The 15,002-nt window shown below is 51.0% G+C and overlaps 1 protein-coding gene across 5 annotated transcripts in view; it reads left to right on the top strand.

The window, feature by feature from the left end:
* Positions 1–14,988, top strand: part of RAD54L2 (RAD54 like 2) — a 61,629-nt gene extending 46,641 nt beyond the window's left edge. For 4 of the 5 annotated variants that reach the window (XM_040568544.1, XM_040568546.1, XM_040568545.1 and 1 more), the window contains 14 exons: positions 413–609; positions 1,344–1,686; positions 2,558–2,735; positions 3,358–3,609; positions 4,109–4,227; positions 4,528–4,643; positions 5,665–5,764; positions 6,101–6,306; positions 7,115–7,290; positions 8,070–8,266; positions 8,381–8,577; positions 9,085–9,174; positions 9,756–9,848; positions 10,045–13,126. In XM_040568544.1, coding sequence (XP_040424478.1) covers positions 413–609; positions 1,344–1,686; positions 2,558–2,735; positions 3,358–3,609; positions 4,109–4,227; positions 4,528–4,643; positions 5,665–5,764; positions 6,101–6,306; positions 7,115–7,290; positions 8,070–8,266; positions 8,381–8,577; positions 9,085–9,174; positions 9,756–9,848; positions 10,045–11,033 — 3,253 coding nt within the window. In that variant the 3' untranslated portion in view covers positions 11,034–13,126. Of the gene's footprint in view, positions 1–412; positions 610–1,343; positions 1,687–2,557; positions 2,736–3,357; positions 3,610–4,108; positions 4,228–4,527; positions 4,644–5,664; positions 5,765–6,100; positions 6,307–7,114; positions 7,291–8,069; positions 8,267–8,380; positions 8,578–9,084; positions 9,175–9,755; positions 9,849–10,044 lie in introns of all 5 variants that reach the window. The other variant, XM_040568548.1, reaches the window with a different exon arrangement.
* Positions 14,989–15,002: the final 14 nt, after the last annotated feature.

The following is a 15,002-nucleotide window of genomic DNA, read 5'->3' as shown; positions in this document are numbered from 1 at the left end:
AGTAGAGGGGTACCACTAACCACCACATACATCATTAGCAGCTCATTCTTAAAATGGGTTTTGCAGAGGCTCAACAGCTCTTTTAAAAGGATGCCCGCAAGTTTGATGTGCTTCTGTACAACAGACTTCTGCAGCTCAATTCCTGTAAGGACTTGTCATTCTCAACACGCTACCTGTGACAAACTAAAAGGCTTTTATCTTTTCCTATGAACCTGATTGTCTCCAAAAAAAAAAAAAAAAACCCACCCACAACAATTTCATTGTATTCTTCTGTCTGATTTCATGCTAGAAAGTACTTTAACTGTATATGACCTTTTCTTTAGCAGACTCAGTCCAGTGGTACAAGCTGAAACTGGAGAGAAAGCTTACAGCTGATTTCTTTTCTTTTTTTTTTCTTTTTTTTTTGTTGCAGAACAACAGCTGCACGTGCAAAGGTGGTGAATGACTGGGTGATAGAGGGTGGTGTGCTGCTGATGGGATATGAGATGTACCGTCTCCTCTCACTGAAGAAGTCCTTTGCAACTGGCAGGAAGAAGAAAACAAAGAAGCAAACTGGCCCTGTCATTATTGACTTGGATGAGGAAGACCGGCAGCAAGAGCTTCTGAAAGGTGGGGAGCTGGGGTGGGGGGGAGTTCATGTTGCGTAGCAGGCTACCAGCTCTGGCAGCACATGCAAACAACCTATCATTGCTTGTTTCCGGGAAGTAGTAGAGTGAATAATAGTCAGTCTTAGCCACTGGCAATAGTTACTTTGTTCTTTGTAGTCACTGGAGTCAGGAGACTTACTGCAGTAGATATATTTGTGCTCACCTGCTTCCTGCCTGTAATACAAGTGCTTTCAGGTCTCTTGGCTACTTTTGGCTAGAAGCCACAGTCCTCAGTATCAGAACAAGTCTAAGAACGGGTTGTTCACTTCTAGTATTGTTAACATGACCAAGCTTTGCTGGGTAGAATTGCATCTTTGGAGACAGAAGGTTGTTCAGCTCTAGCTGAGTCTTTCATTTTTGCAATGGCTGCAAGTAAGAGTGGAAATCAGTATCGCGAAGTTGGAGATTTGTTTGTGTGAGGTCTGCCAGTCAGATCTGACACAAGACACACAACTTGATGCAATGTAGACCACTGAGCAGAAATCAAGGGCCAGTCGTGTCTGATCAAGACCACATTATGCTAAATGGGAGATGGTCTTGCCTCCTGAATCAGCCTTGCTCTATGCCACCCATGAATACTGCTTTTTGTCTTTGATAACTGCCCCTCGTTTTCCTTTTGTGAAGTTGGTGACTATGTAAAGCCAGAACTTTCTCTTGTTCATCTCAGACTAACGCTTTAATGTTCCTTGTCCTCAGGGATTGAGAAAGCTTTGTCTCGCCCTGGCCCAGATGTCGTGATTTGTGATGAGGGACACCGAATAAAGAACTGTCATGCCAGCACTTCACAGGCCTTGAAGAACATCCGCTCCCGCCGGCGGGTGGTGCTGACTGGCTACCCACTCCAGAACAACCTCATTGAGTACTGGTGTATGGTAGACTTTGTCCGGCCTGACTTTCTAGGCTCGAGGCAGGAATTCAGCAACATGTTTGAGCGCCCCATCCTGAACGGGCAGTGTATTGACAGCACCCCTCAAGATGTCCGTCTCATGAGGTATCGCAGTCACGTCCTGCATAGCCTACTGGAGGGCTTTGTGCAACGGTGAGTCCACAGGGAGTTGTTAGCAGTTTAGTCCATGCAAACAGCTCCTTCACCCCAAATTAACCTGCTTGTTTGCTGAGTTTATGCAGTACAGCTAATTGTGCTGCCTTCTTGGGCTTGAGTTTTAAACAGTTACGTTAGCTGTCTTTGTGGGAGGGTCTTAAGCATAAAGAGAAAAGCAGAGAGCTTCTCAGGTTAGCAGCTCCATATTTCTCTCAGAATTTGTGTCAGCTGCAGAGTGGTCTTTGTGGCTGTGTTTTGCCTTTGGGGTAGAAATAAAGTTAGTTTGTTATAGTGCTGAACACTCATGTAATGGAGAACAGCACCTCTACCTGTACTAGAATGGCCTCGGGTTTATTTGAGTGTCTTAATAGTTAATTCAGATGTGCACTCTTTGATATTCTTTATACAAGGATCTGAAAGTATTTCATGAACTGTCAGTTATGAAAAGTAACAGTGCTTCTGCCATTCTGGAGACAAATCAGTTTTGTTTCTTGGTCAAGGGTTCTGAGGTGCTGGATCAGTGATTTGGATGGAGTGCCTTAGTCATTGGCAGAGGTAGAAAGAAACCTTGGATCTTATTTCTGTTTTTCAACTGCCATGGAAAACAAGACTTTCATCACTCTCCTAACACTGTGACCTGTGCTGGAAGATTGTAACATTTGAGATCTCTGTAACTGTGCTTACTGTTGGTATATGGCTGCAGGGAGAGTATCTCATGAGTGTCATGCGTTAGAGAGGCATGCAACTAGAGCTCTTTCTTCCTGCAGACAAGCAGGCAAGAAGTCAAAATCTTACCCTGCAGGCAGCCACAGAGATATCAGATTGGGAAACTCTTCCCTCTATTTATTTTTCTTTATCGCCTCCACAGGCGAGGTCACAATGTGCTGAAGGTTCAACTCCCCTCTAAGGAAGAACATGTCATTTTGGTACGTCTATCAAAGATCCAGCGGGCCCTTTATACGGAGTTCATGAGCCGGTTCCGTGATGCAGGCAACAGTGGTTGGCTGGGACTGAACCCACTCAAAGCTTTCTGTGTCTGTTGTAAGGTAGGTTTTGGCAGGAGTTGCAAAGAAGTATTCGTATATGTAAGGGAAAGACAGGAGTATGAGTCAAAAGAAAAGGCAGGAATATGAGTCAAAATAGGAGATAACTGTGGTTGGCTAGATACATCTTCTTTCCCCAGAGCTTCCTGCAGTGTTCCAACAGAATTGTTATCTCCATTTACAGAGCTGGGGTGCAGGGATGTTAAACATTTTGTTCAAATTTGTGCAAGAAATCTGCAGCCGTCAGCTGAAGCAGTACTGGACTGGTACCTTGTCCATTTATCTGGTACAGCATGAACCAAGCAGCTTCCTCTGCATTTGTGCTGTGTAGGGGTGCACTGTGGCCTTCTGTTTTGTTCTAGGGAAAGAATTTGGTGGTTTTAAAGTCAGGAGAGCCTTAGTTAAGACAGGCCATACCTGGTGTCATGGCAGAATCATGTTTCACTACCTTAATACGAAGAGAAAGTCAGTCTGATCGCACCTTACAGTTCCACGCAGGGATGGTGATGAGATGATTGAAGTATTAATTTTTCCAGCTGAACTGCTGTAGGAGCTTTCAGTTCTCAAACATTGTCAGGTAGCAGGCCAGCACAGGTCTAAGCACTATCTTTTCTTGCCTCTTCAGATCTGGAACCATCCTGATGTGTTATATGAAGCTCTGCAAAAGGAGAATCTAGCAAATGAGCAGGATTTGGATGTGGATGACCTTGGCACAGCAAGTACTAATTCCCGCTGCCAGCCTCAGGGAATTAAAGTCAAAACAGAGAGTAATGCTTTGGCATCACCGGTTGGAGAAGCTACCAACAGCAAGTTCCTCCAGAGTGTTGGCTTCAACCCCTTTCAGGAGAGAGCAAATCAGGTCGTTACTTATGAGTGGGTGAGTACCACTGCTGGAGAACTCTTTGTTTGTCGAGTTACAGTACACATAGACTAGATATTACTCTGAAAGACTGTACCTCTTTTTGTTAGGGCAGCTTTCTGAAGTAAAGACTTCTATTTGAAAGCTGGATATTTCTCATCCAGTTTCTCTGCCACAGAGCATCTTGGTCAGCATGTCTGCATGGAGCTGGGTGGGGATTTTGTGACACCTGTGTGACTGGAGTGCAGGTGACACTCTTCTGGAGAGATCTCAAGATAGAGCAGAGTGATGAGAGGTTAGGAGGATGCTTGCTCATCCATTCTTCAAGCAGTTTGTCATTTGGAGCTTCTAGAATGGGAAGTAGCAGTGGTTGGAAATAGCATTGTCACCTGAACCTGACTGGATGGATGAATACAACCTCTCTGCAATGACTTATTTCTCTCACCTTGAGACAGGATTGTTGAACTAAACAGGGAATGAGCAACTCCACCTGTAATAGTCTCCTGTTTCTCGGTAGGCCAAAGACATCTTGTGTGATTACCAGACGGGTGTCTTGGAGAACTCACCCAAGATGGTGTTACTGTTCCACCTCATTGAGGAAAGTGTGAAGCTTGGAGACAAGATTTTGGTCTTCAGGTAAGCGAAGTACCGGTGGCTGATCCTACTAAATGCTCAAGTAGTTGAATTCCTTCTGGTACTAGCAGGTTGTTACACAGGGTGAATGGTGTAGCAGTTTCCCTTTTCTCTTTTGTTGTATTAGGCCCTTTTTTCCCTTCACATATTTTACGCTTCTGCCACTATAAAGTTCACTAGCAAGAGGTGTGCTACAGCAGGCAGGGTTTGACCCCATCAGTGCTAGTGTGGTTGGGGAAGAGTTCTGATATTCCACTTTTGCTGCTGGGGCCTTTCTCCTGAACAGAGTCCTTGGTTTTACAGCCAGAGCTTGTCCACTTTATCTGTCATTGAAGAGTTTTTGGCGAAGAGACCAATGCCAAGTCCTCCAGGCTCAGATGGAGGAGTTCACAACTGGGTCCGAAACATCAACTATTACAGTGAGTGCAGCCAATCCCCCTCTCTTTTGGTGTGACACTGATCTTCTGTGATGGACTCATATCTGAAAGCATCCCACCATCATCCTGTAGTTGTCCTGGGTGTGTAAATGCTCGTCTGAAGCATTCTTCTGATGAAGTCTTTTTCAGACTGTTCTTGGGAATTTGCTCAGGAAGACGATGTCAGTTCAGTTACAACTACCTGATAATTTCTGTCGTTTTCGGCATCTTACTCAGAAGATGTTAGACACCTTTAACATCTACTCACACACTGGTGCTTTTTAAAACTGTAAAAGATACTTTTGTGCTTCCCGTTCATCTGTTTTCTAGATCGTGCTTCCCAAACCAGAATTACTGTGGAATGGTTTCACTACCTTGGGGCTGTGAATTCCTCCTTCCCTCTTCCCCAGCTTTAAATCTTTTTCTGGCAGGGGTTGTTACTTTGTGTTGGCTACTTTACAGACCAGGACTGAGAGGAATGGTGAATGTGGTGTTCCTGGTTTTTGCGGGGCTGCCAGAAGCAAGCTGCTACTCAAGAACAGAGACTTGACACTCCCCTCTGCACACCTTTAGACTGTTGTTCTCTGTGCTCTGATCCAATTGATGGGGTTTTGCCAAAGTCTTTCACAATCTCCTTTCTCTTGGTTCCTTGAGCTTCCAGCATATATGAGGCTCATATTGTGCCTGCTGCTCTTGTCTACTGTCTGCCTTGCCTAATACAGAGCCTTGATGTGCTAGGTGCACTGTAGCACTCCCAGTCTTGGCCTTGCCAAGCTTGAGTAATGTTTTGCTTGTTCTTTCAGTTGAATAAAGCCCAAACTGGCTGGCTGCATTGCACCTGCCTGACTGGGCAAATAAGAGGTACAGAGTGGTTCAGTTGAGGTCCTGGAGTGCATGATTTGAGGAAGACCCAGAATTGGTTGGGAGACAGTGCCAAAGCTGAATGGTTGGGAAGCGGGTTTGTTCTGATGGGATTCCCCCAAACATGCAGAGCTTTTAAATATGTCCTTAATTTCCTTCTCAGGACTGGATGGCAGCACCTCTGCCTCGGAAAGGGAGCGACTGATTAACCAGTTCAATGACCCCAGTAACACTTCTGTGTGGCTCTTCCTTTTGTCCACACGGTAAGTTGGCTGGAGCAGAAGGGTGCGATGGAGAGCTCACACTGCTCCTCTGTATGTGCATGGGTTTTCTGTTCTTAGCTTCCTTTGTACCTTGCTTTCAAGACTCTCTGGCATGATAGTGCCATCTGCTTCTGAATTCCCTAGGGGTGTAAGATGTTAGCCTTAGTCCTTTGCAAACTGTTAACAACAGTCTTGGAAACCAGACATGGGTCTGAAGTTGCCTGTATGACTGGAGGGAAATTTCCATGGTGTCAGCATGGCTGCGATGGTTGTCCCTACCTAGAAGCTTTGAATATTGGCCAAGGCAGCAATTTGAAATTTTCCTTTAATTTACAGTGCTGGGTGTTTGGGTGTCAACCTCATTGGAGCAAACAGAGTGGTGGTGTTTGATGCTTCTTGGAACCCATGCCACGACGCCCAGGCTGTGTGCCGAGTGTACCGCTACGGGCAGAAGAAGCCATGCCACATTTACAGACTGGTGTCTGATTATACCCTTGAGAAGAAGATCTATGACCGTCAGATCTCCAAGCAGGGCATGTCAGGTAGGTGTGTGGGCATGGCACTCTGATCTTGCCTTTCCCTGCTTTTGGCTTCAAGTCCCATTTCTGTGGTTTTCATAACTTCTTTTTTTTGAAGGTTGAAAACCAAAAAGCCAAAGAAGTTGACAGGGGTACATTATCCTAGGGCTGCATTTGATGTTTGAGTCAACAGTGACACAAGACCCTGTAAGAAACGCAGGGTGGAGCAGTAAGGGTTGTAGAGCCAGCATCTTGTAGCACAGTTGTGCTCTGCATTGCCATTTTACCTTCCTTGCTACTCTCTTGGTTACAAGAGACTGGGAACTTGGGCTGTGGTCATCCTGTTTTCCCCATGCCTGGACATAGCATGTCTTAAACAGGGCATTACTTAGTAAATAGCTCCTTACCTCCATTTCTCCAGCAGCGACAGAGGGGAAAAAAGCCAAATAAAAATACACAGTGATATCTTTGACTGTACTTACTTAGGAGCCAGAAATAATTAATTCACTCCAGTTCTGACCTGCCATTGTACCAAAAGTACCTTTTGTGCTGGCTTGTGCCAGCTGTCAAGCTGCTCTTGTAGTGTATGCAGCTGAGGGTTGTAGTGACCCAAACAGAGTTCTGCTGCCTGTGTCCTGCTTTGTCTCAAAACCCAGCTCCAGAGGCAGCAGCCCAGCATGATTGACTCAGTGTGCTGTCTTGCACTTGAGGTGGAGCCTCCTGGCATCTGGCCTGGCTCCCAGGAGAGTCTTGGATATAGATGTTTTCTCCACGTGCCCTGTGCAGCGGTATCCACCTCTTCTCAGTTCACCCTGTTCCCTTCCTTTTCCAGATCGGGTGGTAGATGATCTGAACCCAGTGCTGAACTTTACCCGACGGGAGGTAGAGAACCTGCTGCATTTTGTGGAAGAGGAATCCGACCCTGCTCAGCTCTCCCTCAATCCAAGCAAGATGAAGGAGTCGGTTCTACAATTAGCCTGTCTCAAGTATCCTCACCTCATCACCAAGGTAAGAACAACTTGCTTCCTTTCCTGTACAGCGCTGTGTAGACTGTAGGAGGCAGGAGGACTGCAGGAATCTGGCTGTGTGATAGGGACTTGGTGGCAAGAAGGACACATTGGTATGCTGGTGGGAATAGGGCTCTCTCTAGAGGAATTTTTGCCTAAGAGCCCTGCCCGTCCCTGCAGTATCTTCTACGCATTTAGAGCCGCCTCTGCCCTGGACAGGTTTGGGGGCAGGTTGTAGGGCACCTCTTTTTTCAACATGGTGCTGTACTAGGAAGGTATCAGTGGCAAATCCTGACTTGCTGCCAGCTCTCTCCCTGGGGTGGCTTTAAAACAATGGTGGAACAAGCCAGCACTTGGCTCCGTTAAGGAGAATCCTGCTGGTAGGGTGGTGCTGCAGAGTGGGCCTGTGGCCCGGTGCCATGGCACTCTGGTGGCTGTGGGACATCACAGTAGGCTCTGTGCTTTGTGCTCCTAGCCTGGCCTTCAGCTTGTGGGTTGTGCTATGTACCCACGTACTCGTGGTGAGTGATGGCCCAGACTTGGCAGACAGGATGGCTTAGCTGACTCTCAGTCGTTTCTCAAGCTGTGCCTTGGTCACTTCTGCAGCATTGCCCCAGATAGGCTGTGCTGTGACCAGCTCTGCCGCCAAATCCCCTCTTCAGTGCTCCTCCAGTCCTGGAATGGGGACAGTGCTGACACAGGGAACAGGGTGGCTGTGGGGTGTGTTGGTTCCCTCTTGTGGTGAGCTGGTGTCAAAACCTCTGTGCTGTGGGGTTGCAGGAGCCTTTTCAGCATGAGTCACTGCTGATTGACCGGAAGGAGCACAAGCTGACCAAGGCAGAGAAGAAAGCAGCCAAGAAGAGCTACGAGGAGGAAAAGCGAGCATCCGTCCCCTACACCCGGCCGTCCTACGCACAGTATTACCCAGCCAGTGACCAGAGTCTGACGAGCATCCCTGCCTTTAGCCAGAGGAACTGGTGAGTACCTGCATCTTCCCCTTCTTCCTGCTCTGTAGATGTGAAATGATGGGGCGGAGGATGCTTAGCCCTGTTGGTGGGAGCACTGCACTTTCCTCCCTCCTCTCTCACTAGGCGACCAGCCCTCAAGGGTGAGGACAAGCCAGTGGCAAGCGTCCGCCCAGTTCAATCTACCCCCATTCCTATGATGCCCCGTCATGTCCCCATGGGCAGTGCAGGATCAACCTCAAGTTCCAACCCTGCTGTCAACTTCCCCATCAACTATCTACAGCGAGCTGGTGTCCTGGTGCAGAAGATTGTCACCACCACAGGTGAGTTGCTGAAGCAGGAGTGAACTGCTGATGCTCACAGGGGGTTATGATGCCCACGCTGAGTTGAGGAGAAAGGTAAGTTGCTGATGCCCACGAGGACTGTGGGCAGACAGGCATCAGAGCAACTGGTACCACCGCTCTGCATTTGAGCAGTTCCCCTGTATGGCGAGGACTTTGCCTGCAGGTGTCTAAGGGACACGTGCCTGGCGGGTTGTTGGGAGTGAACTCCGTGAGGGGGCCAGCAATACTGCTTCCAGACAGGAGTCACCAACTGTTTGTGTTGGGGCAAGGGAGATACTGTACCAGAGCATCACGGCTTTTGCTTCCTCAGAGCCTCTGCTGCCCCCTGTGCTGCTCAGAATTAAATGTGGGGCCTGCTTATAGCACAGCACAGAGAGGAGAGTAATGCACTGCAAACAAGGGGCTTTGGTGGTACATTTCCCCTCTCCTGGCTGTGGCTGGCATGTGGTTTCACAGACACTGTTCTATTTCTTCTCCCACTGCCAGATATTGTGATTCCGGGTACAAACACATCCACTGATGTACAGGCAAGAATCAGTGCTGGTGAGAGCATCCACATTATCCGAGGGACGAAAGGTAAGTTCCTCTGTCTTGGTAACATTTGTGAATAGGGGCTTGGCCAATGCTAATTCACAAAGAAAAGGATGTAATATCATCAGTTAGTCCCTCGAGAGGGAAAAATACAAGAGGAGGAAGAGATCTGGACTCCACAGTGGCTCTCTTGCAGCCCATGGTGTGCTCCTGTAGCTGATGCTTCAGGACTATTGCAGTTGTGGCTGCTTCTGCCTCTGAGAGGAGCTGTTAGACTTTGTTACTGGGCTGCTTGTTCTCACAACACCCATTGCGTATTCTGGGGCAGCCAAACACTTTTCCCAGTGCTCCCCCAACAAACGTAGCTCCAAGCATGAAGCTTCACGTTTACCACTGGCAGCATGTTGGGAGTGGGTGAGCTTCAACCCAGGAAAGCTGAAAAGGAGGAAATGGGGAGTGGGGAAGGGGGCAGAAGCCTCCCAGTGATCTTCCTACGTGTTCTGTGGGCCTGGCCTTAAGCAACGCTGCTGTCCTGTTCTTGCCCAGGCAGCCTCGCTGGCTCACCGATCCGGGGCCCTAAGCTGAGACCAGAAACCCTGAATGAAGTTGTTCTGCCTCTGTTCCAGGGACGTACATCCGGACCAGCGATGGGCGGATTTTTGCTATCCGGACCACTGGGAAGCCAAAGGGCAACGAAGATCGTCGGACGGCTGCCTCAGGTAGGGGCTTGCTCACATGCTTTCCTGCCCAAGTGTCCGGGATGTGCTGTTGCCTGGCTGCCTTCCATTGGTCCCGTGTTCAGAGCTGACCCACGATCTTCCCATGATATCCACACGTTTCTCTCCATTACTGCGTCTCAGCCCCCAGCTTTTTCTCCAAGGCTGTCTTTCACCTCTTCCATCTCCTTGTTTCCAGGCTCCCAGAGCTCGTCGCTGGAGTCTGCGAGCAACGGCAGTCACAGTGCCTCATCCCCACAGCTCCCCAGCGCGGAGGAGCTCACTCGGCCCATATCCCCCGACAGCCCCGAGATCATCAGCGAGCTGCAGCAGTACGCAGAGGCAGCGGCAGCCCGGGAGTCCCGGCACAGCTCTCCCAGCACCAATGCTGCGCAAGGCCACCCTGCCCGCACGGACAACGCGCCTGGCTTAGCAGCTCGAGGAGCCGAGCAGCGTGCTGGGATTCACTGCATGGCTCCCTCCGTGTCTTCAGCCTTGCCGGCCACCAGCCAGCACGTTGATGCCCACTCGGTGTTGGACTTACGGGGCAACAAGCGCAAGTCAAGCTCGCCGTCGGCTCCGGAGGAGCAAGCCCTCAGGCAGCAGAAAAAGCGCCAGTTGCCATCATCCGTGCAGCCGTATGAACACGGGTACCCTGTCTCTGGTGGGTTCGCCATGCCTCCTGTCTCTTTAAACCACAACCTAACCCATCCATTTGCCTCCCAGCCAGGAAACTCCTTGTACATGGGCACTGGGTCCTCTTACTACCAGCTGCCCAATTTACTCCCAGACCCTCATCTGGTGTTCCCTGTGACTACTGACCCTCTGCTGACAGCCGGCACCGCCAGCTCTTCTGCTGCTACCTCAGTCACCGCCAGCGTCCCCTCGTTCATGCTAAACCCTTCTCTGACGGGGGTGCTGCCCAGTTACTCGCTTCCCTTCACGCAGTCACTCCTGCCCGAGCCCAGGATGTTTGCTCCTTTCCCAGCCCCCATCTTGCCTAGCAGCCTTCCCAGGAGCATGGCATCTGCCTACCCTGGCTACATGTCCCCTCACTCGGGCTACCCGGCCGGGGGCCTCCTTCGGTCCCAGGTGCCTCAGTTTGAACCCCAGGAGGTCCCAGAGGTGGGATGCAGCTCTAATGACGAGGACAAAGACGACGATGTTATAGAGATCACAGGGAAATAATGGGCCTGGCTCCTGCCCGGTCTCAGCTCCACCAGGAGGCAAAAAGTTGCAGGACCTTCTTGGGAGTCAGGATTTCCCCTCTGGGCCACAGCAGTGGGTGGAGAAGGATGTGAAGGGTGTGGCGTGGTGTTTGTTTTCTTTTCGTTTTGTTTTGTTGTTTTTTTTTAGCTGTCAAGGATCTGAATTGTGCTGGGAGCTGGGTGGGGGGCATAGAGCGGACCTGCGAGGGCCAGGGGGAGCGAGAGCCAGGGGAGGAGGGAAGCAGTAATGCAAACTATAGGAGTGCCTCCCTCCCACGCTCTGTCTGTCTGTCTGTCTCTGTTCTGTCTTGTCTGAAAGGGGGAGGCTTGGTGCCGTGAGTCACTGCCCTTCTCAGGCCTGGAGGCACGGGCTTGACCGCTGGCAGGGCTGAGCTCCTTCTCACACGAACTGCCTTATCTGTGAACTTCTCTCACTTGGGGAGGTGTGGGCCAGGGGGCAGTGACTCCAGCAGAGGTTGGGGACAAAGCATTTTTACTCGGGAGGGAGTGGGGGGACTTCTACATTGTGTGTGTTGGGGGGGCGGAGGGATTGATGTTTTTTTAAAAAAAAAAAAAAGAAAAAAAGAAAAAAAAATCACCCCACAAACAATTTGTCAACCTCTGTCAAATTCACATGAAACTAGTGTGAGGGCTCCCTGGGCCCTTGTCGTGGGTCCCATCCAAGGTAGGTCAATCCCGTGGGGCTGCTGCCGGAGCAGCGGAGCCATGCCAGACCTGGTGGTGGCTGCTGGAGGGGAATCCTGGTGACTCCCCCAGCTCCGCGGCCCCGCCACGCTGTGCGAAGGCCGTGTCTCGCCCCGCTGTGGCCCAGTGGATCCAGGGGTCGCTGGGCTTGCTGCTGCTTCTGAACAGCACCAGGCAGTGGAGAAGGTTGGGAAGGGACGTGGTTCTGGCCCCAGTGCCCATTGCTGGTGACTCTGATTGGAGCAACTTCCCCCTGCACAGAACCTCTACCTTAATTTATTACGTGAAGGCATAATATTTATTCTTTGGGGGGCTCTTTCCTTCGATTTTTAAATTAATTTCCATATTAAAAAAATAATAAAATGCTGTCCTCCATCCTGCAGTGGTTGCTCGTCGGGTTGTCTGTGTGGGGAGAAGCAGCCAGCTGCCCCGAGCAGAGCCCAGGGGCAGGAGCAGCCGCGGCGGCTCCCTGTAGCACGCTGCAGTGACCCCCAGGAGCGTCCCCTCTGCTGCTGGGGAGCAGCTGGAGGGAGGACGGAGTCCCCTCGCCGTGTCGGGGCAGGTGGAGGAGCACATGTGGGAGCTTCTTGTGCTTGTTCCCGGTGAGGAGGAGGAGGGCGTGAGGAAGGGCTGGCCCTGGCACTGACGGCGAGCACGCAGGCTGCTCACCTCTGTGCCAGGGCTCCGGAGGAGAGGTGGCTCTGCGCAGGTCCCGTGAGCACATCTGGATGTGTGTGTGTGGGTGTGAATGCACCAGGATGGGGAGCTGGAGTCCGGGACCCTCTTTGTCCCATCTGGCCGTCACCAGGCCGGGTCTGTGCTCGCCGTGGGGGACTGCCCCGGAGCAGGGCTGGGATCTTGGAGCAGGGGCAGCTTCTAAGGGCCTGCTGCGAAAGCAGCAGTTGCTGGTGTTTGCTGGGACCAGCTAGGGAAGGGCAGGATGTCCTGTCGTCCTCCACCACAGGGTGAGCCGGAGACCTCCCCTCTTGAGAGAGAAAGAGAGAGCAAGGGTGTGTGTGTGTGCACGTGTGTTACAACGACATAATAAAAAAACGTTATGGGGCTTTCCTAGTGTCTTTCTCTGTTGAATGGACATTGTCTGTCGAACATAACCACACCATTCATAGAAGCCTTAGATCAACAGTTTAGCTATGCAAATTATTTTAATTATTTTTTTAAAAAAAGACAAACATTAAAATAGTGCTTTCTTCTTTAACATATCCTAGGAGTTGAAAACCGAGGGGTTCTGAGCAAACTGCTGGACAACTTGTCTTTGGATGCACCATGGAAATAAAAATCAAACCCCCCCACAAAAGTAACAAAGCAAATTAACTGATGGTGTTCATGCAAGTTTCTCCAAAGACTTGACAGTGCTGCATCTGTGAGTCATGCCCTCCTGTGCTCTGTGTGTCCACCTCATGCACAATCCTGTGACACTGATTGTATTACGAGTTTGCCCAGATGTCCGTTGCATCCCTGTGAGGCTGTCAGATTGCCGGTGGATTTGGGGGAACGGGTCAGAGGCGAGGGCTTTCCTTGTCGAGAGTAGCAAGGGGTGAGACCTGCGGGCTTGTGAGCAGGACCCGGAGGAGGCCGGAGTGGGAGCAGACTGGCACCAGCACCCTGCTGCAGCCCAGCTCCGTGGCGCTGCTCAGTATAGCCAAGTTCCTCGGGGGGAAGCCTCCCAACGGGGCTTTTCTGCAGCCCTGTGCTGCGACAAAGCATGGAGATGTCCCTGGCACACCCGTGGGTGCTGGAGGTGGCCGTAGCCTGCAGGGAGCAGGCTGGGTGCCCCCGGGTGGCCACTCTGCTGGTGGCCTCCCTGTGACAAGCACCGGGCGCCCCGCTTGCCAAGTGCCTGCCGTGAGCCCCCGCTGCCCATCCGAGCACAGCAGGGCCCCGTGTCCCCTCCTGCTCCCTGCCAGCCCACGGCACCCTTGTGGAGAGGGGACAGGTCCCCTGCACCCCTCAGAGCCTTGGCTGAGAGGTGGCTGCTGCCCCTGGCCGTGGGGCCCTGGGGCTGCTCCTAGCTCTCCATGGGCAGGCGTGGGGATCATCTGGGGCGTTCCTGCATCAGGGGGTCTCTCCGAGCTCTTACATCTCCTCTCTCATGGGTCTCCTCTCCCCTCCCCACCCTTCTCCCACCCCTGACGTGTGGTTCTGCTGCAGAGGGTCCTGTCCTGGAACAGGGGCTTTCCCCTCATGGGTTAGATCTTCCTTTTTTTGTTTTTTGCTGCTGAATTTCTGTCTCCAAATGACCGGCTGGAAGCGGCTGCCGGCGCGCAGCAGGGCTGCGGGTGGTGGTGTTGAGGACAGCAGTGCGGGACACTCTGCCAAAGTTTTTTGGAAGCTGAGGAAGACCTGGGGTGCCCCAGTCCCAGCAGAGAGGGGTTGGCCCATGGACGGGGTGGGGTGGGGGCAATGCATCCCAGAGCAGCTCACGCAGGACAGGATCTGCTGGGATGCCGGTGGGGTGGATATAGGTAGGCACAGAAAGGAAGATATTGCAGCAAGCAAAGGGGCTTCACTAGAAATGATGTTATAGTTCGGCTTAATGATGTCAGTGTACGGCTGAACCCAAGAAAATCGCTCTCGGTTTGTGGATGGCCTCCAGGCCAAAAGGGACAAGTACAGCAAACGCCTTCGCGACTGGTGTTCCGTGCCGCGCTCAGATGAATTTTGTTAATCCGGGCTTGGGAGGACTGGGAGGGAGGGTTGGGGTGGGGGAGAGGTCTCAAGGGGAACGTAGTCCAGCTAGATTTCAGTGGGGATGATGGCTCCTTGCGACTCGAGTGGAGAACACGGTCCCTTCCAAGGGGCGACAGCCGCGGCTTCCATGTCAGTGGCATCCGGCTTGGATCTGGAGCCTCCGGCAGATCCACGCATGCAGGGGGAGCCTGAATGAATCCATCGATGAGTCTCATTTTGTTTTTTTCTGTTGTTTTGGGGTTGTTATTATTATTGCTTTTTTTTTTTTTTTTTTTTTTTTTTTTTACTACCGCCTTAGTTTGTGGACGGTCTTCTTGTGGTTGGAAAGAGGAGTATCTCTAGCAGGGTGGGTGGGTCGGTGCCCCACGCATGATCATGTGCTTCCCTCTTCTCTCTGTCGAACGGGACGTGCTTGCCTGATCTCCCAGAGCAGAGACTTTGAACAATTTGTTGTTTATATGATGTATTTATTTTTACTTGTGTTTCATGTCATTTTTTTAAAAAATAATAAATTGTAAGTTGGTATAACTGCCTG

Source organism: Cygnus olor, chromosome 10 (genome assembly GCF_009769625.2).
Source record: "Cygnus olor isolate bCygOlo1 chromosome 10, bCygOlo1.pri.v2, whole genome shotgun sequence".
NCBI classification, from domain to species: Eukaryota; Metazoa; Chordata; class Aves; order Anseriformes; family Anatidae; genus Cygnus; species Cygnus olor.
This window is presented reverse-complemented; position numbering and strand designations above follow the sequence as displayed.